Source organism: Rhagoletis pomonella, unplaced genomic scaffold (assembly GCF_013731165.1).
Source record: "Rhagoletis pomonella isolate Grant_MI unplaced genomic scaffold, Rhpom_1.0 Rhpom_scaffold_00005, whole genome shotgun sequence".
In the NCBI taxonomy this organism is placed as follows: domain Eukaryota; kingdom Metazoa; phylum Arthropoda; class Insecta; order Diptera; family Tephritidae; genus Rhagoletis; species Rhagoletis pomonella.
The window spans coordinates 49209527-49236235 of NW_023458559.1; the positions used below are offsets into that span (position 1 = coordinate 49209527).

General features: G+C 35.5%; 2 protein-coding genes across 4 annotated transcripts in view; both read left to right on the forward strand.

The window, feature by feature from the left end:
* Window positions 1-26709, forward strand: part of LOC118739100 (protein naked cuticle-like) — a 287508-nt gene that overhangs the window by 230879 nt on the left and 29920 nt on the right. The window lies entirely within an intron of this gene.
* On the forward strand, window positions 6353-19233 carry LOC118739101 (SET domain-containing protein SmydA-8-like). Its single transcript, XM_036470238.1, has 4 exons — window positions 6353-6785; window positions 17379-18254; window positions 18320-18581; window positions 18642-19233. The coding sequence occupies exons 1-4, from the start codon at window positions 6642-6644 to the stop codon at window positions 18950-18952; spliced, it is 1593 nt and encodes a 530-aa protein (XP_036326131.1). The 5' UTR covers window positions 6353-6641; the 3' UTR covers window positions 18953-19233.

Genomic DNA, 26709 nt, shown 5'->3' on the forward strand with positions numbered 1-26709 from the left:
TAATTGAGTGTGCAAAGTTACTGTAAAAGCCATTGTTGCTTACAAAAGAGGAATACAAATATCAATACGTGCATTTACAAATTTATATATGTATGTATGTTGATACAAGTATGTACTGCATTCACCAAATAACTAGCTAAAATCGATACACACCTTAATAAATAAACTAAAATTCATTGGAAAAACTACAGGCATGCATACATAAATAAAAAATATTTATTATAGAAAAATTAAATTTGTTAGATACCTACGAAATTATTTTACGCAAATTTTATTTGACATCGATTTCATTTTTAATTTACTTTATTTACAAACACACACGCATACTCATGAATCGATATTTTTTCCGAAAACCTAACGATTTTATTTGTAAAATTAATCCTAAATTATATCAAAATAGTAAATAGTTTAGGATTAAGTTGAGTTTTCACCATCCATTTCACCACTCGCCTCCAAATTCACTTCATAAATAGCCAATTTTCTTAATTTTATAATAATAGAATAAATATGTAAATTTAAAGTTATATTTACAACTTTTAATGCCAATTTATTTAAAGAAAATATGTTCGTACAAGCCTATTTACATACATGTAGATATGTATGGTTTCTAGTTAATACATTTACTACTTACATTATGCTAAGTAAGTTCAAATGCTCTGTTAATGTAATTTTTTTCTTCAAACACATAGAAAAAGACTGATTTCCATTTATCAATTTATTGAGAAACGACAAATTTTTAAATATGTACCAATGGAAATACATACAATAAATTATTGAAAGAATTATGAAAAACACAAATTAATTAAGTTTCATTTATTCAAAAATAATGCAGGTAAATTAAGATAATACCGAAAAAAAGCGGTTCCTCTAAGAATTCTGCGGTAGTGCTGCTTTTTTCTGTTATTATTCTTCTTTTGATTTTTCTTTTCTTCTTTCTTCTCTTTTTCCGATTCTTCTTCTTCCCTCTCTTTTTTTCTTCTTCTTCATAACCTTTTTCTTCTTCTTTTTATTGTTCGTCTTGTTTCCTTTTCTTTTTATTTTAATTTTTCTTCTTTTCCTTTTTGTTCTTCTTCTTCTGATTTTTCTTCTTCCTCATGTTTCTTCCTCTTGATTTTTTCTTCCTTTTCGTCACTATTCTGCTTTCATCTAAAACTTTTTTTTTCTCTTTTAAGTTACTCTTTTCTTCTGCTTTTTGGTTCCCCCATTTCCCCTAACTCGTCTGCGTATCCTTCTTCATCTTTTATTTTAACTAGATCGTCCTGTCATTTTTCTTTTGGTTTTTCTTTCGTAACTCGTATTTCTTCCTCCTCAACTTTCGGTCAAATAGTTTTTTAAAGTTCATAAAAGCACTCAATTCTATTTTTCCTCACGTTAACTGGCCTCAGAAAATACCAGAAGAAGGCAGGATCTTGTACTTTATTGCTCCGTTTGAACTTTATATTTTCATTCGAAAATTACTGCTGGCTCTTATCGATCTTCAAGAGGGTAGTGCAGCAGGCCAATGCGATTTGACCGTAGTTAGCCCCTTCAAAAGCTTCCGCAAAAAGCTTTTAAAGCTCATTTTGTGTTAGCCGTGTATTATTTGTCCAATTATTTAAGGCTATTAGCTTATTTTGTATGGAGGACTTACCCAACATAATTATATTGGCTTATGAAAAACTATCTTGGCTCGTATATTGAACAAGAGGCATTGACATTCAGCATCAGAAATTTTCTCCTTCAGCCAATCAGAAAGAGGCAAAAACTTAGTTTGACACTATTTGCAGTCAAACAACTGTCACAATTAGGCTAACATAGGAAATAAGCTAATTTCGTTTTATTTGACCAAGATTTAGCTATTTGCTTGTGATGGTTGAATAGAACATGCCTATTATAAGCGTGTTTTTAGTCGAAAATGGTGTCACACTTATCTTAAAAAATGCATTATCTTCAGTTTTGCATAAAGAACAAGACTCCACCGCGATTGTATTTAAATGAAAACTTAAAAAAGATGTACTAAAAAGTAAAAATAACCACTCCCCCTAGTGTGTGTGTTTCGTATGCGCCCGCAGCACCATATACATACATTCAGCTAACACATTTACTCACACGCCTTAAATGAAAAGTCATATAATTTAAAAGTATTTTAATATTGGCGTGGAAGATTTCTACACGATATTCCTTATGCACATTTACATATATTACTTTCTATATTAATTTAAAAATTAATTTCGAGTGTGCCAATAAAAATTGTAAAAGTTTCTCAAATCATAGTCATATTTTACTAAATGTAATTTTTTTTTTTAATTTGGTGGCACACTCTTGAAACTTTACAGATGTGCTGTATTTGGTGCCAACGTCCATTGATGAACATTCTATTTGAAATATTCCCAAAGTTATTAAAAAAAAAAAACAATTTTTTCGAGTGAAGATAAGAAACTGAGTAATTTCGGTACTGTTTCCTAAATAACCGTTTTAGAGCTAAACTTGTTTAAATACTTTATTTATTTTATATTGTTTTCGTTTCTGGAACTCAACTAATTAAAATATATGCAAGAAGAATGCTTTAGTGTTTTTTTCCGGCGAGAGAAGGATGTACACTGAAAAAATAAATCGTGAGATTTCCTCATATACGGCTAACGCTGAATAAAAGATCACTCTGCATATTGTTTACTTAGACCAGTCACCATCAAAACCAATCACGACTAAAAAGAAGCCCATGAGTAGAGCTTTTTCAAAGGATTTTAAATTAAGCGTCCTATAGATTGTATTAACATGGGTTTACAGTGGTGATGCTCTTCACCAGCGATGGGCAAATAGAGCTTTTGCTCTTCACGCGCCTGTACAAAATGTATAGAAAGCTTAAAAGAGCTTTGTCCGCGGGCAAGGAGGTGCCCATCCATGGTTTAGAGTGAAAGCTGTCTCTGGCGTCGCTATGTTATACTCAAAGAAAAAATAAATTTAAGAGATATATTTAAGAAGCTACTCCCGCGGAATATATTTTTGGTCACGACCAATACAATTATTGTCAATTTCGTAGCCAAGCTTTTTTAAGTTCTCAGTATAGTTTATATACTTGACGTCTGCAAAGTAAAAGCTCTTAAGGGCGGGAAGCTATCCTAGACCAGCTGACGTTCTTTGGCAGTCACGAACAAAACCCCCCGGTCGAAGTTGCTTAAAGCAGCATTTTTTTAATAATTTCCTTTCGATCTATAGCTGAGATCCCACGATTGCCGCAAATGGACCAATCTGGAACAATTTTTATTATGCTGTATTGGAGCACAATAAAAAAATTGTCCCAATCAAATTCTGTACAGTCACACGGTTGCCTCTTTTTATACAATTCTCATTGCCGTAAGTTGGCGAAAAGCAATATAGTGACAATAATTGCCCCAAACTTATCACACAATTGTTCGAGCATGCGGCAATTGTGACCATAAAGTGTTGCGCTGACCTCTAAATTCTGTTTTTTTCTCTGTTGTGTAAAAATGGCGTATTCTTAATAAAAAAAAATTAATCAATTGCATCTGCTTTGTATATTGCGAGCTCATTTTGTTCATATTTGTTGTTGTTTGAAAGCAAAGAAGCAAAAACTTGTGCCCAACGAAAACTCACGCATTTATTTAGAAGTTTGATTGTATAGTTTTTTTTTTATTTTTCGACGATAACTGCAACGTGCTATGTGGAGTTCAAGTTGCAACAGTTTTCTTTTTAATTTTGTTACGTAGAGGTTTTTTTATTCATTACAAGTAAAATTGGTACAAAAGAGTTATGTTTGTTTAAATGAAAGCTGCGAATTTACATAATTTATGTTTGGAATTAAATTTTATAATTATATGTACAGCTCGCAACAAAAGATAGCATCTTAACATTTTGATCAGTCTTGACTCTTTTCTTCTGTTGTTTAATGTTAATTTTTTTTTTTGCAATTTGGATTTATGCAGTTTTTGTTAGACAATGAGCTATAATTTTATACGAAAATAATGAAGATTAAATAAGTAGAAGAAAAATAGTCAAGACTGGTCAAAATGTTGAGATTCTACTGCTTTGTCGTGGGCTGTATTGAACTTTTAAGTTTTTTTTTTTAATAAATTTATACTGTCATGGCAGTCCGCCATTTGGTGACATAAAATACGTTTCGTATTCTTCTCGTATGAGTTTTGCTTGTGGTAGTATATATCGTGGCAAAGATTCCGTTATCGGACTTCAAGAAAAATTATAATTTCACTACAAATTAAATTAAAAGTTATGTTGCTTCCGAAAACAAGGATATTAATTTCAGTGATTTTTGGACACATAAGGAAGCAAAAAAGTAAATTATTAAAAAACAGCCTAAATATTGATGTGTATTGTTCACTTCAATTGCCGCACAAGAATACAGTAAATATTGCCGCAATTTTGAAATTTTCATTGCCCCATGATTGCCAATCGAGCTATCACACGATTGCCGCACACGGGCCGTATTTGATTGGGCACAGTAAGCACAATATCGGCCTCTATTGCCGCATGAGTCAATGTATTGTGAAATCACACGATTGGGGCATAAAATGAGGCAATAATTGGTGTATTGCGGCAATCGTGAGATCCCAGCTTAAGTTAGAGAGTCAAAACAAATCAGGCAGGGTATGCTGCTATTCAACGCTGTCTGTAGTTTTATATAGACAGAAAAAGAATAAAAGCTCTCTCTGGCCGTCACTGATCTAACTGCAAGGACGCCTACAAAGTAAAAGCTCTTACCGCCCTACGTTGTTCTACACCAGCTGACCTTTTTTGGTCCAGTTGACCTTTTGGAGCTTCTTAAATCCTTTAGTAAATTTGTTATAGGCGCACATACGGTAAAAGCTCTCTGATGACAGTTGCTCTGTAGGCGTTTCTGTAACGATTCCCTTTCAATCTAACTTAGACAGATTCAAAACAAATCAGGCGGGAGAAGCTATTCAACGCTGTCTGTGGAGTTTTTATGAACGGAGTTAGATTAAAAGCTCTCTCCTCTGGACTCCACTGATCTAACTGTACGACAAGGGGCACGAATAATGGCAATTTGTGTTATCATATAGGTACTCGTAAGAAAAATCAGTTCCTTGCTCTCCACAATTACAGAAACCATACCGCTTAGGCCAATGAGATAGTTGATTGACCTGTGGCACATCCTACGACAAAGACAGTTAACAGTCAAATTATGGGCAAAAGGCAAGAAATGGACAGTTTTCAGATGAGTAACTTTAGCTTGTTGAAATGGAAAAAAACTGTAATCGAATGTTTCCAAAACATCGATTTAACGTTATCTATAACACTCAGAAAAAGGCATTTAACTCAACCTTTTATGGGCCTGCTTCTTCAAATAGTAATAGTAATAGTAATCAGTTCTGCTCTAGCAGGTCTGAGAAAAGTTGCCTCATCCGGCCTTTACGGCTTGGTTACGAAGAAAACTCTCTAATTAATATATATATTTTCATGTAGATATCACGCTTTTCTTTCAAAGTGATTTGATCGATTCGACTTGCTCATCTTTCAAAACGATATGTTCACATAACGAAACATTGCAAATATTTCACAATAAATATAAACCAAAATATTCCTCTTCGAAATCTTAAAAAATTATTTTTTCACCGAATTGCCACGCTTTCTCTACCAATTAGCCAAAAAAAATAAACGTTTATTTTTTTTTTTATGGTTCAAAGCATAGCGAACAAGCGAACCAGAAAGCTAATGAAAGAACACGAGATGCTATTAATAAAAGTTGAAATAAAAGAAAACAAAGAATATAAATGATAGAGCCGTCCGAAGAAGACTTGTACATTAGACCGTACAACCTTACAAGAAAAACAAGAAATAGTTCTTTTGCAAGAGTTGTATGATTTTTGGGGAGCTTTACTTGACCGAAATATGGGTGGTACGTTAGAGTAGTATGAACTGAGATCTGGTGGGTAAGTCCTGGAACGGGATACCTGCGGTCAATGAACTTTAGTACAGAAAACAAACATTGATATATAAAATTTAAGATCGGGCTCTAAATGTCGAAGATATAAAGAAAATTAAAAAAAAAAATGTTTCGAAATAGCCCCGCGAAAATACTTTCGACTCTGGGATGTAAGGCAAACTTGTTTTTTTCAGTACGGTCTATTGTACAGATTGTATAAATCTGACGCTTTCATAAAAGGCTTGCCCCTCCGTACTACCTGCTTAGTGTGTTGTACACCCCTCACCTTCGCTACTCGCGCCGACTTTTCAAATGACAATACTCAGGGCGCGCACCTTAAGTGCGCTCAGTAGAGCGTTGCATTGCAGCTGTCATTAAAAAGTTCAACTAGAGAATATTTCGGCAGCTGCATTTGTACATTATGTATGTAAATGCGCTTGTACAGTGGATTTTGTAGAAATTTATTGAATTTAGCTGCTCTTCGCTGCCTAGCATTCACAAATTAATTTCATCGACCAGTTGTGGCGCGACTGGCGATTACGCAAACTGAAAATTTCAAAAATCTTAGCAAACTATAGTGTGCGCTTTTATATTAATTTATTATAGATATGCACATATAGTATATTTATTGTATATGCTGACATCTGTTTCAAAATTCGCGTGCCGTCTGTTTGGAAAATAATTTTAAAAAATCACATAAATTTTCAAAAGTTCAGTAGAAGCGCGAGGCAAAAAAAAAAGTATGACAAATCCTGGCAAATGCGCAGTTTGTGGAGTGACGGCGGCACAGAAGTGCGGCGGCTGTCGAAATGTAGTCTATTGTGGCAAAGAGCATCAGATCATACACTGGAAGAAGGGTCACAAGGCGGAGTGCAAGTGTTATGAGGTAAATTGCAAGCGATTTTTAAAAGTAATAAACTTATTATTAATAATAATAATATAATAATTTGGCGCTTACACATATGTTAGTATTTGGCCTTTTTGGTATTTTGGTAATAAACTTATTATTAATAAAAATAATATAAAAATTTGGCGCTTACACATATGTTAGTATTTGGCCGAGCTTCTCCTCCGATTTGTGGCGGGCGCCTTGATGTTGTCACACAAAGCGGAGGGTTCTACAGTTTTACGCCGACTCCGAACGGCGATTGTATTTTTATGAGAAGCTGTGTTTCATGGCAGAAATACACTCGGAGGTTCGCCATTGCCTGCCGAGGGACGGCCGCTGTTAAGAAAAAACTTTATTTTTTTATTTTTTGCGATGTTGCTTTGACCAGGGCTTGAACCTAGGCGTTGCGGAGTGGAAGCGCGCACTGCTTACCACTACACCACAGCGGCCGACAACTTATTACTGAAAATAAAAAAGTGAACATAACAGGTAAAATAATATATCTGAGTTCCAATATACTACATATATACTCGCGTAGAGATAGAAATGAGTGCTCCATAAGTAATTTTTAAGCAAAAACGCAACCGACTCCATTGCGCATACAAAAATGTAGGGGCGTTATTTGCTGCATGATTCAGTAGTCGGAACTAAACCAAATTAGTAATGGACCACTTTTCCGATAAAAATAAATAAAAAATATCGAAAACGGCTCATGTGTTGTAAAGTTATCCTGGAACATAAGTACATAAAAAAATTAAATAAAAAATATAGTCCGTGTAGTGATAACCTCCTCCTTTTTTGAAGTCGGTTAAAAATACATAGTATTGTTTAGTCAAAATCACGCGGAATCGATTCAAGGTGTCACAGTAACCCATTAACTACCGATCCATCTTCAGAAACACATTTTTATACCTTTCATAAACATGAAATGGTATCATAATTTTGGTCCGATGTTTGTAAGTACCAGAATAAGAAAAGATAGACCCATTAAAATGTATACCTAAATAATCAGAAGTCGAGCTGAGTCGATTTAGCCATGCCCGTCTGTCCGTCTGTCTGTCCGTCTGTTTGTATGCAATATAGTCTCTCAGTTTTCAAGATATCCGGATGAAATTTGGTGGGTGGCTGTATTTTTTTATTGTATTAATCATTTGTCGGAACCGGAAGAATCGGACCACTATAACATATAGCTCCCATACAACTGATTGTTCAGATATGAGATTTTTCGTTATATCCATTATGCAGCTAAGAACATGAAATTTTGCAATACTTCCACCCATTATTATCAGAAAACTTGGAGTGAAAATTACAAAGATCGGGTCACTATAACCTATAGCTCCCATACTACCGATTGTTCAGATATAAGATTTTTCGTTATAACTCCTCCCTTTAAGGAGCTAGTAATATGAAATTTTGCACTGTTGTCACTCAGTATCAAAAGAATACTTTCAATGAAAATGGCGACGATCGGGTCGCTATAACCTTTAGCCTCCATACAACTGATTGTTCAGATACGATATTTTTTGCCATAACTTCTCAATTTATGCAGCTACACATGAAAATTCTCACCATTTTCACTCAATATTAACAGAATATTTGCAGTGAAAATAATAAAGATCGGATCACTATAACATATATCTCCTGATTGTTCAGTTATGAGAATGTTAATTATAACTCCTCGGTTTATGCAGCTAGGAACGTGAAATTTGCCAATACTTCCAACTATTATCAACAGTATTCTTACAGTGAAAATAACAAAGATCGGGTCACTTTTACATATAGCTCCCATACAACTGATTGTTCAGATATGAGATTCTTTGTTATAACTTTTCCATATATGCAGCTAGAAACAGGATATTTCGCACTATTTTCACTCACTATCAACAGATAGTTTACAGTGAAATTACATACTGATCACACAGCAGTGAAAATCACTTAGATTGGTGCTATATAAAGTATATCTTCCATACCTCTAATTGTTTAGATAAGATTTTTTTTGTATGTAACTCCTCTATCTATGTGTGCTGTGAATATATAAATTTTTTCAAATAGAGTAATCTGTTAAAGTAAAGTTTTCAGATGTTCATGAAAGGTATGAAGCCTTCGGCATAGCCGAAGACAGCGCTGCTTTTACTTGTTTATAATGGGCTTACGATCGACAGCGTAGTAGAATTATATCAATTAGAATGAAAAAAAAAACTATTTGACAGAAAAAAAAGTTTAACCAAAGTTAAAGTTTAAGCTTCTGGAGGTCAATTATTCTTATTCCCAAACTATTGTTTTTGTTTGTTTTTTTCATAATTTTTAGTATTCTAAAAAAAATTTTATAACTGATTTCTAATGTTTACTTAACTGCTTTTGATGTTATTTTTAGCTAAGATCTAAGTCGGATTATTTGAAAGAGCAAGCATTCCCATTTTTTATGGCATCCAATTTCATTCATGGTAACCCAGTTTTCCAAGATCTTGGTGACGGTTTCTGGCTCTATCTCTATCGGCTTGCTTGGTATTCGCCTTAAGTATCTGAATCGTTAATAGATTGTTCGCATAGCATCGGTCCTTCACGGCACCCTACAATGAAAGTCGAATAGTGTCAAATCGCAGCTCCGAGGTAGCATTTCGAGCATCATTTTCACAGCAAAATGGGCCAATGATGCCACGGCTCCAAAACTCGCACCAAACTGTCACTCTCTGAGGATGCATTGGCTTCTCAACGATCACGTGCTTGATTCCCGATCCCAGATGGGGCAGTTTTGCTGGTTAAGATGATTTTTCAAACAAATTCGTTGTCCATTTCGAGCTGCAAAGGTTTACATTATTTCTCAACGTTGTTTCAGGATAAAGCGATTCATTTCCCGCGGGGATACGATATTAGGTTTGTTCGTCGAAAATCCAGCAAGAATTATATAACACTCAAAATATCAGAGAGTAAGAAAAAATTCGTTCAAATCTCTCTCATGTTGAGAAACTTGCAAATGTCTGCACGAACGTAAATTCCCTGCCAGCTGGTGTCCACGGTTGCATTTCAAATTCAAATGTTTATAGAATTTTTAAAATTCTTTCAGATGGACAAAAACAGGACATACATGTATATTTCTTGTTGTTCTGACTTTCTTTAACATACATTTCAATTTCATTATCGTACTAGCTGTCGGGTTTCTTAAATCGACTTTGGTTGCAATTGCACTCCGATTGCGAATACAATTTTTTTCAGCCGAATTAAATCATTGGAATTACCTAAGTAATTATATCAACAAGTATTTCCTTTGTTTTTTTCATAAAAAAATCGCTTGTTTATAAATTTTTAAATTTAATGATCTTATTTATTCAAGTTATCGTAGACAAAAATGCAACCATGCGCCACAATCACATGTTGTTTGTGGCAAATTTTTTTCCAGCAAGAATTTGCAACTTCTCCAAGAGAACTGTCACTTTGTTCTCATAATTTTTGAGTGTTGGATAATTTTTTGGTCTGCACGAACGCGATTTGGGCAAAAATCATGGTAATTCGTACAAATTCGTACAAATATTTTGCCTGACGAACAAACCTATTGTCTCTCTGTCAAGATTTCAGGGGGAAAGAGCTATCACTGTCAAAACAACATACATGTGAATAAAAAAACACCATATGGACAACCATTTACTAGAAAATTTACACATTGATAGTTTTTTGATTTTTTTCTTAAATTTAAATCTTTCCTCCCATCATGTAATATTTCCAAATGAAAAAATAATAATTTGTTCATTCTTCAAATTACTGCAAATTATCGTTCAATCGAGCACACAAACGAACTCGTATGCAATTAAAATTAGACATTAATTTATATCCTCTTCTCTCTGCTATTTTCTTAGGTGGAGCCACCCTTTTCGGTAAGCCAAATGGCTTTGATTTAGATTTTCTTGGCAAATAATCAAAATTCTGTCGCTACAAAGAAGGTGATTAACCTGCAGGTGGTCCGATCAGTTCATCGCTCTGTCGTTCCCTCATTCATACTACTGCAACAAGACATTTGGGAAATCACACAAAAAAAAAATAAATAGGAAAGAATGTACAACAAAGAACGTACATACTATACATAGGCCCCTATTGCGAGTGTCGACTGGCAGTAGAATAGAAATTTGTCGATCGAGTCGATCATCTTTTATTTTGCTATTGTGTAACTTGATCGATAAAAATGTATACTATTGTGAATGGTTGACTGAATTGTAAACAGCTGTTTGTTTGTTTACATTTGTTTCTTTAGTTTTTCATTTACATCATTTTTAAAATAATTGCTTTTATTATAAAATTTAAAAAATGGATACGGTTGAAATATGGTTTAGTGATGAGGAAGATGATGTGGAAGCTAATAGATTAGTAGAGTTTGCTAAAGCAAGGAGGGAATTGCGAGATTCGTCGGATCCCTTGGAGTTGGAAGATGAAGTGTATGTATATATGTGAATTTTATGAATAGAAGTTGCGTTCCAGATGCTTCACGGTTTGTAGGTTTTACAGGATTTGCAGGAAAAGCTGTTTTCCTCATTAATAAACTTTATGGAAGTTTAAGAAATACGGTACGGTTTAGCTATTTGTACAATGATGTTGGGTATTTGTGTCCAAACGCGTGACCCGAGATTAAAAACTTTAACATACAAGTGTAGTGAAAGAATTAAACTTTAATTTATTATATAGATTTCAAAATTCCAAGCACTAGTTAATTCATAAATTATGCAGTTGCTTGTAAACTTTGATGTTGGCTCTGCGCAAAAACACTGTGGATGACGTAGTCGGAGTTATATGCACAAGATATATTGCATATCTTTCACAATAGAAGCGGAGCTTCGGCCCCTATTCTTTCCGAAAATTCCTTTGCCTATGTCCTCATTCTCTTGCATCAGCTCGACCAACCGCGCAAGTTGCCTTTTGTTGCTTACAATTTTTGATCTGTAATTCAGACACATACATACATATGTATATTTCACAATTTTTTACAACTTCCAGTTTAATTGACTTACTTTTTATCCATATAGTAACACTTTCTTATGTAAATTTTATAAACGAAAACTCCAACGACTAAAAAACAGCAATAGAAGGATGAGCGATTAAAAAGTATTCACAGTCGCTAATTGAACGATTAAGCGACACCCACAATAGCATCGATAACACTGGTCTACAAATTTCAACTTTTTTTCTGCGAATAAGACGGGACCTGGTGTTTCTGAACGGATTTTTCGTGCTGAACACGAATCCGGGGTCAAAAATGTCCCATCACGTCACGTTTTCGAGAAAAAAGGGGTTGAAACCCCTAAAAACAGCGTTTTTGGCCATTTTCGAAAAATTATAGAGCTGAACCCTGACGTGGTACAAATTTTGCATATATCAGAAATTAAAGGCTAAACCGTGCCCTTTCGAATGAGCCCTATGCCGAATTGATCGCGTGCACCCTTAAAGCAGGGGGTGTATTTGTGTTTAGGGGTGCAGGAAAAATTGATCGCCATATTGGATCCGCCATTTTGAATTTTTAAAATCTAACTTCAGATTCGTAATCAGCGACTCTTAATGTAGTTAAGACCTTAGCATCATTCATTTTATATGGTCGTTTAAGATGAAATTCTTTCTGCGATCAATTTTCCCTGGACTCCTAGACACAAATACACCCCCTGATCTAAGGGTGCATGCGATTAATTCGGCATAGGGCTCATTCGAAAGGGCACGATTTAGCCTTTAATTTCTGACATATACAAAGTTTGTAGCACGTCAGGGTTCAGCTCTACAATTTTTCAAAAATGGCCAAAAACGCTGTTTTTAGGGGTTTCAACCCCTTTTTTCTCGAAAACGTGACGTGATGGGAAGTTTTGGACCCCAGATTCGTGTTCAGCACGAAAAATCCGTTCGGAAACACCAGGTCCCGTCTTATTCGCAAAACCCTTGTAGACCAGTGTAATCGATAATCGCTTAATAGTCGTTTATTTACTGCCAGTCGACACTCCCAATAGGGGTGATAGTACATATGTAGCTAGAAAGTAAACAAGCTGCAAATTTTCAATGTTGTTTACATACATATATGTATTTAGTAATGGGACGAAATGGTATTGAAACGTTTGAGTAAATATTGTTTGTTTACACGACAGTGAGCTAAGACAGGTAACAGGTAGTTGCGAAAGATACTAAAAGAGACACATTTTACATACACATTACTGTAAAAAACTAATTACCCTTTTGTTTGACTAAAAATCGAGAAGGGCTCAAACATTTTTTTACCACATTTCAGATGTAATTTTCTTCGCTTCTGTAATCAAACTCACAGTCCTAATAGAGTTTATCCCAGCATACCACAATTTGGTAGTTGATGTAGACTATAATATGGATGTAATATCAGACTCTGGATAGCAGCGTCTCGGTATCACTATTTTGAATATAAAAGTTTGACTGCCATAGAAGCCAATGACATTGCCTGCCAAAGTTCTATTATTATCTACTATCCTAGCTGGTCTCTCGCACCGTGCGCAGGTTCAAATTAGTCACGTCCAGTTTATCACTTATTCAACCCTTTAACACCTTTGTTTATCTATCTCTGGATCATCGTTTCAATCTAGCTTGTATAGGTTAGGCTGAAGTGACTGCATAAGCCCATAAGTATGAGCTCGTTGTGATATCATGCGGATCTGTGAAACCCTCATGTTCAAACCATCGTGTGGATTCAGCTGTACCCAATGATTGCCGTATTCCTACTCTATAACGGTTAAACCCTCAAAACATTCTGTACCCATGGGCTTTCATCTTCTATTACACAGTGCTGGGCGTTCACATAACAGTTTCCGCAAAGTTTTTGGCCCTACTTCATTTCTGCAGAACTCGTTATAGGATACATCCAACGTATTTGCGTGGTTTCCAATGACAATATGACCGTGGCTAAGTTCCTTATACCCAGCATTAGGACAACTTCCGACTGCTTCAAGTTCCATTCCGGCCACATGAGTTTGGTCTTGTTGCAAGGTGAGGCTTGCCCATCTACCACTTGCTGATTTAAGAGATAGATCCCTTGCAGGTAGCGATCGACATGCCTAAATCCTTTCAGGACTGCGAAAGTGGAACGGATATGCCCTCTCTTGCAAGTTCATCAGCCTTCTCATTGTCTGGTATTTTTCGGTGCTGAGAAGACTCCACCGTCCCTGTAGAAGTGGAATGAACAATTTTCTTCAAGAGTCCCCCTTCACCAAAACTCTATATCTGGAATGGAAATTTATACCTCTTTGCAATAATTACAGGCATCCTTACTGGACACTATAGATTAAGAGGCAATCTACACAAGCCTGGAATCTGGTCGATCGATTTCAGTCATTTCTGCAATTCAGCTCAGAGGACACCATCTCACATGCTTCTGGAGTATGATGCCATAGCGAGGCGACGAATGAACAACATAGGCTCAATGTGCCAGAGAGAGAGCACATACACTCCAAAGGATGTCCTGGACTTCCTGGAATCCTTGGGAGTAACTGATATATTGTGATGAGTGGAGGGCACAATAGATCTACTAGGTCACGGTCATACGTCTTTCGAATAGGTGTCTTTCTATCTATCTACTTCTTTCCAATGTTTAGATGTTAGGGTCAATATTTTTTAGAATTGAGGTGTGCCGACCCTGAGGAACTCTCCAGTCGGCTAATTGCCACAGCCTTTAGGCAGTGTTACCTCGAATAGTTTCTTAATTCTTACGCTTTTTGGTGTCTTCGGTCTTTCTGTATGGGACCTGCGTCTAACAAAGAGTGGTAAACTAATTAAATTCTCTCTGTTTTGTACGAATTTTTAGTATAAAGACGACGTAGTCAAAAGTTATCGAGTCAAGGTAGTTTCCAAAAGAGTAAATAAAAAATAAACTCCATTCTTTTTAGGCCTTGTGTAGAAGTAAAAGACACTGATGCTTTGGTTTGCTGCATTTCCGAATAGGGGGCATTTCCATACTCCAATCAAAAGGCTCAAATCAAAAGGCAAGATACCTAATTTGAGGCAACGATTGGCTATAGGAGTTCTAGAATGTTCATTTGGGAAATAGCAGCAACTATTATTCGCTTTATCTTCACACTGGCACTATTGGCGGTGTTTATGCCAGATCCTAAGTAAACTAAGTCCCTACCTACTTTAAAGTTACCAACATTGACGTATGTCCCAATACGCGGAGACTTTTTATGTGTTTCAAGGAGGTACTTTACCTTGTCCTCGTTCACCGCTAGATCAACCTCGGTAGATTCTTTTTCGAAGCTGCAAAATACTGCGCTGACATCCCTGGGTTTTAGGTGACCGATGTCAATATCGTCTGCATACGCCAGCAGCATTGTTATTTTGCTGTATATGGTGTCGCTGCGATTCAGATTGGCAGCCCTAATAATGCTTTCCACCATCAGATTGAAAAAATCGGATGAGAGTGAATCGCCTTGTCTAAAACCTCGTTTGGCCCCAAACGGCGCGGAGGTTCTTTCCAATTTGGATGGAGCTGAAAGTTTTGCTCAACGTCACCCTACGCAGCAGTTTTGGTTTTGCCAGGATCACCAATTTAGACATGGCGTCGTGCAGACAGCTTCTCATCAGGCTATCAAACTCAGCTTTGGAGTCGACAAAAAGATAATGTGTATCGATTTGCATATCGATTGTCTTCTCAGGCCTGTGAATATTTGGTCAATGGTGGACTTACCAGGTCTGAAGCCACACTAATAAGATCCAATCAGTTGGCTCGTGTCTTTTACACAGTATAGTCGACAGGACCTTGATGCAATATTGAGAAGGCTTATTCCGTGATAATTGGCGCAAACGGCGGTGGATTGGGAAAAGTACACTGAGATTCCAATCTTCGGTCATGTATTCATCAGACCGCCGGCTTTGAACAGCTCAGTCGCTATACCGTCGGCCGCTTATTGCTGTTCCCACTTCGTACTAGTCAAGTGGAGGAACCAGAGCTGCGTCCCTATTAGGGATGCCAAAATATCAGGAAAATTGGGATCCCGGGATTTCGGGATATTTTTTAGGTGATCCCGGGATCCCAAGATTTATCACAGGATTCAAATTGAGTCATAAATTTTATGAATATGAGTAAAAATTCAATATCTGAAAGCATTTAAACATGCCATTAAATAAAACTATTTAAAATTTACGATAAACTGATTGTTAAACTCGTATATCGCTAGCTTAGAGTGAAAAGTTGCTAACTTCACTTTTAATGAAAAATCATATTTTGATACAGGAGGCTAGATAAATTAAAATTGCATCGTTTCGAAAAGGGAAAAGGTCCTTGTTTTATGTGTTCTCGTTTATATTCAATGAAAGGATAATTTGCTAAGGTCAACAAAAGCTCCGAAAATTCGATAATTCCAAAAAAGCTCGAAATCTTTTAATAAATATCGCATCCCTCCGATTCGTATGGAGTTTTGCTTTGCTTTAAAAAGGTAAAATGTTGTATTCCAAGTTTTGCGAAATACTTGCAGAAAATGGCTATACGAAGTTTTTTCCTCTCCTGCACAATTTTTAAATTGGGACTTAGCACCTTTGCACTCTACGCTAGCGATATTTATTAAATCAGACAAATTTTAAAGTAAACCATTTTTTTAATTGTATTTAAAAAACCATGTGATTGAGGAACGTATACATCACAAATAATAATGTAAATACCAGGTACTTTTGAAAGTGACGATTAATAAAAAAAAAACATAAAACAAAAATATACAAAAACGATTTCTCTAAACATGTTTATCCTACTCTATAAAGAAATGGTGAATGGAGAATTGTTTGCCATTTTTTTCGCAATTTACTAGAAATTTTGAGGGTGTACGAGTCAAACGGATCTCAGAATCGGATTCGGCGGGTCGAAATATATGTTGGTAGTTGGGTCTGGTTAAAAACACACACCCCCTTTTTTGCCGGTGTTGCTACTATTTCACTTAAAATGTTTTCGTAAGAGCAGCAAAGCATTCAAAGCGGAGTCTTCTAAGCTTGACCTGCAGTTTTTACACACAAAACCTACTGATGAAAAACATATTTCGCCATCAACGCTTTTAGGCTAAACTCTCAAAAGGTAGACATAATCCATTTGAAGATAATGACCCCTATCTCCTCCATTACAAAATATTTGAACTTCTTTTTCCAGCACGTCGGTCAAATTCTAAGTTTTTCGATTTGAGGATCTTTTGAGTAGATTGATCTAAAAAATTATCTAACTTTCCTTAAAACTCTCTGTTTCGTTTACATTAGCGACGCTATCACTGCAATTTAAAAGTACAGTTTCAAGCTTTTTGTTAATTGCAGTCAAAACGGCATTTTACAAAAATCATACTTCAAAATTCATAAACAAATTCTTACTATCAATTCGATATTTCAAAATTTTCGAGATCCCGGGATTTATGCACGCAAATCCCGGGATTTCCAGGATGTCAAAAACCCCGGGATTCCGGTATCCCGGGATTGGCATCCCTAGTCCCTATACATTGGTTCCGGTTGAAAGGTTAAACTTGTACTTTTAACGTTCTTGGTGTTTATTTTTCGTGGTTTTGTTATACGTTCATCAATTATATCATATCTCGTTCATCAATTACATCATATCTCTGTCATCTTTTCATTTTCTAGGTCGCTATAAATGACATACTAGGACGTCATTTGCGCGCCACACGCGACATTAGAAAAGGGGAAATTTTCCTACGCGAAAAACCCTTCATCTACGGACCTAAGGTAGCTAGCGCACCAGTCTGCCTGGGATGCCATCGTACATTAACCGCTCCTGAACCGCCGCAAAAGAATTATTACAAGTGCACGCGCTGCACATGGCCCATGTGTGGTCCGCATTGCGAGCGCTCATTGCAGCATGTTGACGAGTGTGAAATCATGGCGGCACGAAAGTTCAATTCCAAAATAGATTACTATTCCTCTAAGCACCAGACGGGTAAGAAGGAGTCGGCATATTGCGTCATTCTACCACTACGTTGTATACTTCTACATAATAAAAACCCAGAAGCATTTGCACGCTTCGCACAACTGGAAGATCATCTCAGTGAACGCGTCAATACGCCACTCTACAATATACTCAGCGCCAATTTGTTGACTTTTATCAAAACAATAATGGGCTTCAGTGAATGGAGCGATGAGGATGTATTGCGTGTGGCAGCGCGTTTAGACACAAACGCTTTTGAGATACGCCAACCAGCGACTGGGCAGAAACTGCGCGCTGTCTACGCAAATGCGGCGATGATCTCACACGATTGCATTTCCAATGCGCGTCACACTTTTGACGAGCAGATGCAGATACTCTTTATAGCGAAACAAAATATAGCGAAGGGTGAAATTATTGCAACTTCGTATACGCAGCCGCTGAAATGTACGCTCATGCGTCGTCAACATTTGCAGTTGGCAAAATGTTTCGATTGTATATGTACGCGCTGCAAGGATCCTGAAGAGTTGGGCACATTTGCAGGCGCCATATTATGCAGAAAATGCAAAGTAGGTAAGGTGAGTGGTATTGGCTATCAAGTTGTTAAGTTTACTCGATAAAAGCGTACATACATATATTATAGATAATATCGACAGATCCGCTGGACAACGGTGCCTTGTGGAAGTGCCAGCTTTGTCCACATGAAATTCCTGCTAAGCAAGTCAATTGGGGTAACAACGCCATGGTGAAGGAAATCGAGTCGTTGAATAAGACTTCACCGCGTGCGCTTGAGGAGTTCATACATCGCTATCGCGACACGTTGCACGAGAAAAACACGCACATGTTGCAAGTAAAGTATGCGCTGACGCAGCTGTATGGCAACGCACCCGGTTTCCTAATGCACGGTATGTTAATTTATCCAGGAAATTGAAAAAAGGTATCACCAGTTGGTGAATCCTTTCTAGAAATGACTGACGGTGCAGTGAAGCGAAAAGTGGAACTTTGTCAAGAGCTGCTGGAAGTGGCCGATATACTGGACGGTGGCTGGAGCATATTCCGTGGTAATTTACTGCTCGATTTGCAGGAGGCATTGGTAGTGCAAGCAAAACGTGAATTCAAAAGTGGCTTATTGACGAAAGCGAATGTGCAGGAGAAGCTCGCAGAGGCAATGGAGTTGCTGAAGGAAGCTGTGGAAATAATGAAACTCGAACCTGATATGCAAGAGGTTTTAAAGGAGCGTACACAGCAGTTAGCCGATGAATTAGATATGGATTAAATTATGGAGTTGAGATGTTTAAGCAATAACTTCAATATAAAAGTGTTTAAGAAATAGAGTTCCGGGGAATAATTTGGTTTGTTGCTCTAGAAATAATTCCAGTTTGGCTTTGGGAAGAGAATTTCGATCTGAGAATATCTTTATTAAATTCACAAAGTAAAGTTTTGTCAGAGAGTGTTTATTAAAAATAAAATTGGTATCAACTTGAAACATTAATCCTTAATTCAAACGACTCTAAAGCATCAAAAGACTTTGTACTCAGATTACTTACTTGAATAGAAAGGGTGGTCCTTTGGAAAATAGGTCTTTTGAGATTTAAGTAAATGGCTGATTCAAGTATTTTCAATTATAACATTTGAACTAAACTTTTAATCTTGTTTTTTTTCTTTTTAGTTATAAACCGTTGCATCGCGATGGGTAATGTGACCTTACTATCAAAATGAAAACTGCTACGATGATACTAATTTAAATAAACTACATATACAACTTTTAAAAGATTTTTGTCTGCAAGGTGCCCTATCACCTTGGAAAACCAATAGCCGCATAACTTCGCTCGCAAATAACCAAGTGCCAGATTTGCACCGTTCATTAAATGAAAAAAAAATTTGCGACAAATTTGGGCTTAAACCCATGGTGAAATCAAAAACTGGTTATCGAAGATCGAATGTGAAATTCGTATTATGAGCTATGCTACAGTGTCGGAATTTTCGTTGAGTATAGAATTTTCGGTAGAACAGAATTTTGCTTTTGATGGTGTAGCAAAGTGTTAGAAAATTGTGAAAAATTTATGATTTTGCATTTTTTTACTTTTTGGCGGCTGGACACTAATTTAAAAAAAAGATTATTAATATTATGCAGTTCTAACGTCGTGAATACTAAACACAAGCTCGAAAAGCTGGTTTTACTTATGAAAGCAAATCCCAATACTCAGTTTGCACGATCTCTGAGAGCAAAATCGTAGAGCTGTTGATAGTTTTAAAATATTTTATATAGATTTGGCTTACAAAGGCCTCTTTAGCCAGTCGGAAGTTTTTAATAAATCTGTAGACAAATTTCTGAAATATATTGTGTGTCAAAATATATTCGAAAGACTACACTTAAACCCTCTTAAACGTTTTCTACCACTGGCCAGTTTACTAAGCTCTCATCCTTTGACGAATCGTTGAGCCAGAACTCCGCTGTACTAATTTTTACCAAGTTTTTATATAATCGCTTTCATTTATAACTTCATTTTAGTTTGCTCGATTTTTAAACAAAGCTTCTCAGCGGTGAAATATATACTATTGTCAACAACGACAAAATTCCCAATAGCGCTATTTTCATCGAATGAGCCAAAAGAAAATTCGTTCCATCAGCACTTTCGACATACTATGTTTATTCCACACGCTTTCTGAGCTGTTTCGGTAATTAGAGCTTAAAAATAAGTTACTCTCTCACAAGTGTCAAAAATGTGTGAACACGTGCCAAAAGTGCCCAGAGCGCGAGGAACGCAAGTAGGTGCAATCCCGTATTCCTGGGAATAAAACTAATAAAACTGTCAAATAATAAATATTCGATCAGAGCGAGAGAGTAACAAAAAGTACGGGATCGCTGTCTAGTAAAAAATGATAACTTCTGTCAACTTCAACCAGTGCACGGACTTCGAAAAAATTAATATTGGTAGATTTTACTTACATAAATTGGTAGAAGTTGGTAGATTTTTTTAAGAGCCAATATTAGATAGTTTTTACTCATGGTACTAAATTCGATTCGAATTTGATTTGATTCTCGCCACATTTTAAAATAAAACAAACAATTACTCCGCACTTCAAATTTTTTTTATAAAATTAGTTTTGAAATGCTTTAAGTTTGCACAAAATTCGTTTGGCAGTCTCCCACTAAAAAAAGTATTGCAAACGAAAAGTATTTCCATAAATAGTTTTTAGAGATACAATTTCACTTTTGAATTGGTAATGGTCAGCGCTAACTTTTCATATTTATTTTAGGTATATTCCATGTTAAAATATGTATGCTTTATTTCGGGAAATATTGGTAGATTTTTAGTCTTTGTTGGTAAAAATGGTAGAAAATAAAATACAGCTAAAAAGTTGGTAGATCTACCAAGAAAGTGGTCAAGTCCGTGCACTGACTTCAACACAACCTCCAAATTTTGGTTGTAAGCTTTTGCTTATTTTGCATGTAAACACACTGGCTCATAGTCATAGTCGCAAGTTAAAACTCATTCTTGTTAAAATACAGCTTTAAGTTTGGAATAGATTTTTAAGTTACTCATTCCCGTACTCAACAAAATGGGTAATAGAGAGCGAAAGTTGGAACGTATTCGATTATAAGTGTCTTCTTCTTCCTGCCCGAAACAGCCCGGACTTTTTCTCCGGGTAAAAATGGATAAAGTGTCAAAGTGCATATCAGCTGTTTTGTGTTTACATGTTTCCTGCATTTACTTGGTGCTTTTAAGTAATAGTGAATGTCCTGTTGATATATTTTCAATCTTTATATACTTAAAATCGAATTTGTGAAACCGAAATTAAATTTCCAAGTGTTCGCATTTAAGTGTCAAAAACAAATACAACGTGAATCAGCTGTTTCTTAAATTCTGGGCACGAAATGTGGTTTTTTGAGTTCCTGTACTTCTGGACTTAGCAAACTTTTCGCTTGTGCTCTAAGTACCGGATCCGATCCGGATTGCTAGGGAAAGAACTTTTTACCAGCAAAAAATCTTCGGACTAAAACTGGTAACTTCTGACAGAGAGAGGGCCTTATTTACTCTCTTTTTTGTCCTCTTAATAGTTAGAGAACCGAGTACGGGATCGACTTCCAGTAAAATCTGACTGATTCGGACTATTTCTGACTAGTCCGGACTCGTACGGGATCGCAACTAATAACTACATTTCGTGCCCGGAATCAACAAATCAGCTCTAAACAATTATTTTGTATGTATTTATCTTATATGGCTAATAAAATTACCAAATACCTACATACATTTTTGAAATTTTAGTGCTATTTTCCATTTACAAAATTTGTTTTAGGATGTAACCGAGCAACAGTTGTTATTTCAAATTGACTTTTTGCACATTTCTGCCCGAAAAAAGTCCGGGCTGTTTCGGGCACAAACAAGAAGACATTTACGATCCAAAAAAGGAAGGTATTCGCTCTCTATTACCCATTATTTTAGCGTGAGGAACGCTTTCTGGGCTTTCTTGGGCACCCGCGGGATTCCGCGGTCTCGTGTGGAACTAACCTACTATGAACTGGCACTTGCATGATGTGACACTTGCTGTTATGTCTTATAGTTCAATATTTGCAGGCTTTTATTGTGTGTGTATATGTGTTCCCTTGGAATAACGACACAACTCAAAATAAAAACACACTCAATCCTGTAATCCTATCCAAAGTAAGAATTAAGGATTACTAATGCAAGTAATAAGGAGTTGGCATGGATGAGAGACATGAGCCGCTTATCAGGATTAAGGTTTTTTTTTTGTTTTGAGTTGAGTTGAGTTCGATATGTAAACATACAACGCAATAGTGTACATATTATATGTTTATGTATGCATTATGTTTATTATTATGGGTAATAGATTTTCTAAACATTGGACCTTCCGTGTTTTATACAGTCAAACTTTTTTCGGTCTTTGAATTATATGGAATTGTTTGGGGAAAAATTTTAAAAAATGTAAGGAAAAGTGGGTATTTTATTTTTGTTGAGTGGCGATTTTCCAAAAAAAAGTATGTAAAACGCCAATATTATTGCAGTCATGATAAAAACATTAGAAGGTGGGATCATTCTCTCAAATCGTCGGTCATGATTTTTTTCTGATGTTTGCAAACATTTTAAAATCATATAAAACTTAAAATAAAAAATAAATAAATTAAAAGTGAGATTGTGTGTGAGCTCGAGTTCGAATTTTAAAATTATATTGCTGGCAAACGTCAGACTGCCTCTCATTGATCTCACCTTGTAATGTTTTTTATCATGGTGAAATAAATATAAGGTGATGTCACTTACATAACCTGACTTTTTCTGCATGCCAATTGCGGCCATGCATTTTAGGGTAGTAGAAAAAGGGGGAAAAGATTTGGATTATTTTTACTACCTTTCGGGTACTATTTCCAATACATACATATATCAGTGTACCCCACACCAGTTAAATGAAGCTTGTATCAATAAAATATTTTTTCTGTAAACCAGTGTTATTACAGTTTCATTTTTTCGCTCAAAAGAAATTATTATTACTTAATTTTTATATTTTCGATCAAATATATTGATTTTAATAATTATTATTCAGTTATATTTTTCTACCTTAAAATTAATAGGTTTGTATAGTTACTTCCCCAGCAAGAATGATAGAATACAAGAATGCGCCAATCGAGCTGAAACAAACTGGCCGTGACGTCAAAATATACCAGAATGAGAGAGCAAGACGAACTCGACAAGAAAATGAAGAAGCATCGAACAAAAGGCAGTATTGCCATGTTTTGAATTTGAAAAAGCACCAAATTTTTATTGGTGTATTTTACGGACTTTATATGAATACATAATTTTATTGCAAGGATGCCCATTCAAATTAATAAAAAATCAATGTTTCTTGCACAACGGTCGTTTTCTTCTGGCATGATTGAAGGTGCTGCACATATTTCGTTGTCGCTTATAATTGTCACTGTGCCATGATTTTGTTTAAATTTTTGTAAAATTGCTTAGCACACTTACGATTGCTATAAATTTTGCTTCCATTTTTTTAAGATTTTCTAATTTGAAGTGTTCAAACTAAAAACAAAAGCACCAAAAACGCACCAAGCACAAAACTCAAAAATTTTCGCGTTTTGAATACCCACTAAATTTGGTGCGAAAAGCATCAAGGTGGCAACAGTGAATGTACACAAAAGTATATTATGACGTCTGCGATTGGGTGGATGCTGTCAAATCGACGACAAGAGGGTTAGCGGTCCGCGAATGGCGCGACCTTTATTTTCTGGATCGTGCTTCCCCAGTAAAAAATTGCAGCGAGAGCGTAAAAGCAAAATAGAGCGTAAAATTTACAAGAAGAGAAAACTAGCAGAAAATGTTACTGAACGCAAAACTAGTAAAAACTTGCAAGTGAATAGTTGTTGCACCCATTTGATATTCTGCTGTAAACATTTTACTATTTATAAATCAGTTTTAAACTCTGCTTTTCACACAAGCACTTACACAGTCTAGTACATCATTAATATTTTGATTTCCACTCATTTTACTTTTGTTTGTGCTAAACCAATTCAACAAATGGCGGCTTTTGTCATTTATTCTTCTTCTTCTTCTGCTAGCTAATTTCTGCTAGTAGAAATTTCACTAGCAAGAATTTGCAGCTCTCCCGTGTTGTTGCACTCTCGATTTGTTGTTCTCCTACAAATTTTTTGGGTTATCATACACTTTTCCAGTAAAAACTTGCAGGTTCCAGTACAAATTAGTACTGACTATTGGTTACTATACAAACCTATTATTTGTAAAACTTAAAGGTCACAGGTCGTACCACACACGTTGATGATGGTTAAAACATAAAAAATAAGGACTATTTTCCGTCTTTTAATCAATTCATATTAAAACAAACTAAATTATACCGTTATCGTTATTTAATTATTCTTAAATTCTACTAAAAATGACATATTAGCCCTTATGGAATTTTATTTGAATTTCTTCCTTAAGTTCTGAAGTACATGTATGTGCGTACTTAATTTTTAAATATCTTAACTTTAAAGGGAATTCTATTTCGACCTTTATTTTCGTTAACATTTTAAAATTACATTTCTGAATTCTATCAGTTAGAGCGTGTGTGAATCGGTAACGAAGTTCGCGGCGAGTAAATTTTTTACAACTACGAGGTGAATAAAATTTCAGTAGCTCATGTGGCTAGTGAAATTTTTGACAAATTCATAGAAAATTTTGACAATCGCAAAGATTATTGATGTGTGTAATTTTTCGTTAAATAAAAGCTTAAATTGATGAATTGCAATCAACGATGGTAGATGTTTTCTTAAAATATTAATTTCACTTTAATTTGTAATAATTTAGGAACAAATGCACAATACTACCAAATCTCGAATTAAAAAAAAAAATAGGATCGATAGAGACCATTGAGGTGAACATAACGGTATATTTATTTTTTTTTGGGAAACAACAACTACAACAATTATTAAAGGTCAAAGTTCAAATTAAGCATTTTCTCAAATTAATATTTCTCGAAAACCTCTTCAAGGAATTGGACAATTTTGATGTCATTTGATAGAGAATTTAATTCTTTTTAATTTGATATACATATTTATACATATACCTTTTTATAGTTTTCACGAAAATGGAATTAATGTGGAAAAAAGGTATACAGGGTTTTTGTGTATAAACACCTTTCTCCGTAGGCGGCCTTCGGCCGCACTTATGGATTATAACCCTCACAAAGTAGAATTCTCTTTCTGTGTTGCGAAGAAAAGGCGCTGAACACCTTTTGCAGAGTACACCTTTCTGCGTAGGCGGCCTTCGGCCGCACTTATGGATTATAACCCTCAAAAAGTAGAATTCTCTTTCTGTGTTGTGAAGAAAAGGCGCTGAACACCTTTTGCAACGAACACCTTTTGCAAAGAACACCTTTCTGCGTAAGCGCTAAATAAATATGTATACAAATTAAAGAGAATTAAATTCTCTATCAAATGATATCAAAATTGTCCAATTCCTTGAAGAGGTTTTCGAGAAATATTAATTTGAGAAAATGCTTAATTTGAACTTTGACCTTTAATAATTGTTGTAGTTGTTGTTTCCCAAAAAAAAAATTACATCGTTACACTCACCTCAATGATCTCTATCGATCCCCGCATGATTTTTTTTGATTCGCGGCTTATCTGCAAATAGTAACACTAGTCAATACTTATTTGCGTGATTTAGTTATGTATTTGCAAATAAAAGAATAACTCAGCGTTTATACGGCAAAGATTACCATTTTGCAAATGACTATTTGCAAATAATACGTGCGTATAAACTTTTTTTACAAAATTGTATGTATATGTATGCACATTTCTCCATACATCTGTGCAGATATGTATCTAGGCAATACATATATGCATGGTGGAATAATACAAGGTGTTGGATATTGACAGCGTTCTCGCTCTAATCCGCCATCTTGGCTCCCTTAGCTATATCGGTGTTTCCCTCTTGAAAAAACTACATTTTATCGCCTTTAAAAAAGTACTAAATTACCTCATTCCCTATTCCAAAACTGATTTGCAATCACTGAACAATTCTTTGACATTTACTCTATTCTTATCGTTGGCAACTGAAAATTAAATTAGAAATTTCAACATTAATTCGGCAAAAAAACATCGGTTTAGAGTTCTCCCCAAGGATTTGTAGTTATTTTTGTCGGTGCTTCCTTCCGCTGCAATTCCGTGGTTCACTACCACTGGCCTTGCTTTTTCAACGATATAACTGTTTTCTTGGTAAGTTTAGATGGAAGATTTAAACAAGAACTACGTATTTAACTATGCATCTATTCCCCAGTGAATTTTGCTGCTGCAATCCCGTCTGTGGTTCACTGCCACTGGCCCTGCTTTACCAACGATATAACTGTTTTTTTGGTAACTTCTACCGCTAAGACTTTGTTGCTTTTTCCCTTTTCCCTAAAAACATAATAGTGCTACAAAGCTCAATAGCAATATGGAAACAAATGTTAATAAGCCACAATAATATTAACAATAAATAAGATTTCACTACGATTGAATTTTCTATTAGTAACAGG

Coding starts and splice junctions, on each gene's coding strand:
- LOC118739101 (XM_036470238.1), top strand. CDS start 6,642: ATGACAAATCCTGGCAAATGCGCAGTTTGTGGAGTGACGGCGGCACAG. Junction 6,786..17,378: donor CGGAGTGCAAGTGTTATGAG/GTAAATTGCAAG, acceptor TTCATTTTCTAG/GTCGCTATAAATGACATACT. Junction 18,255..18,319: donor GAAAATGCAAAGTAGGTAAG/GTGAGTGGTATT, acceptor CATATATTATAG/ATAATATCGACAGATCCGCT.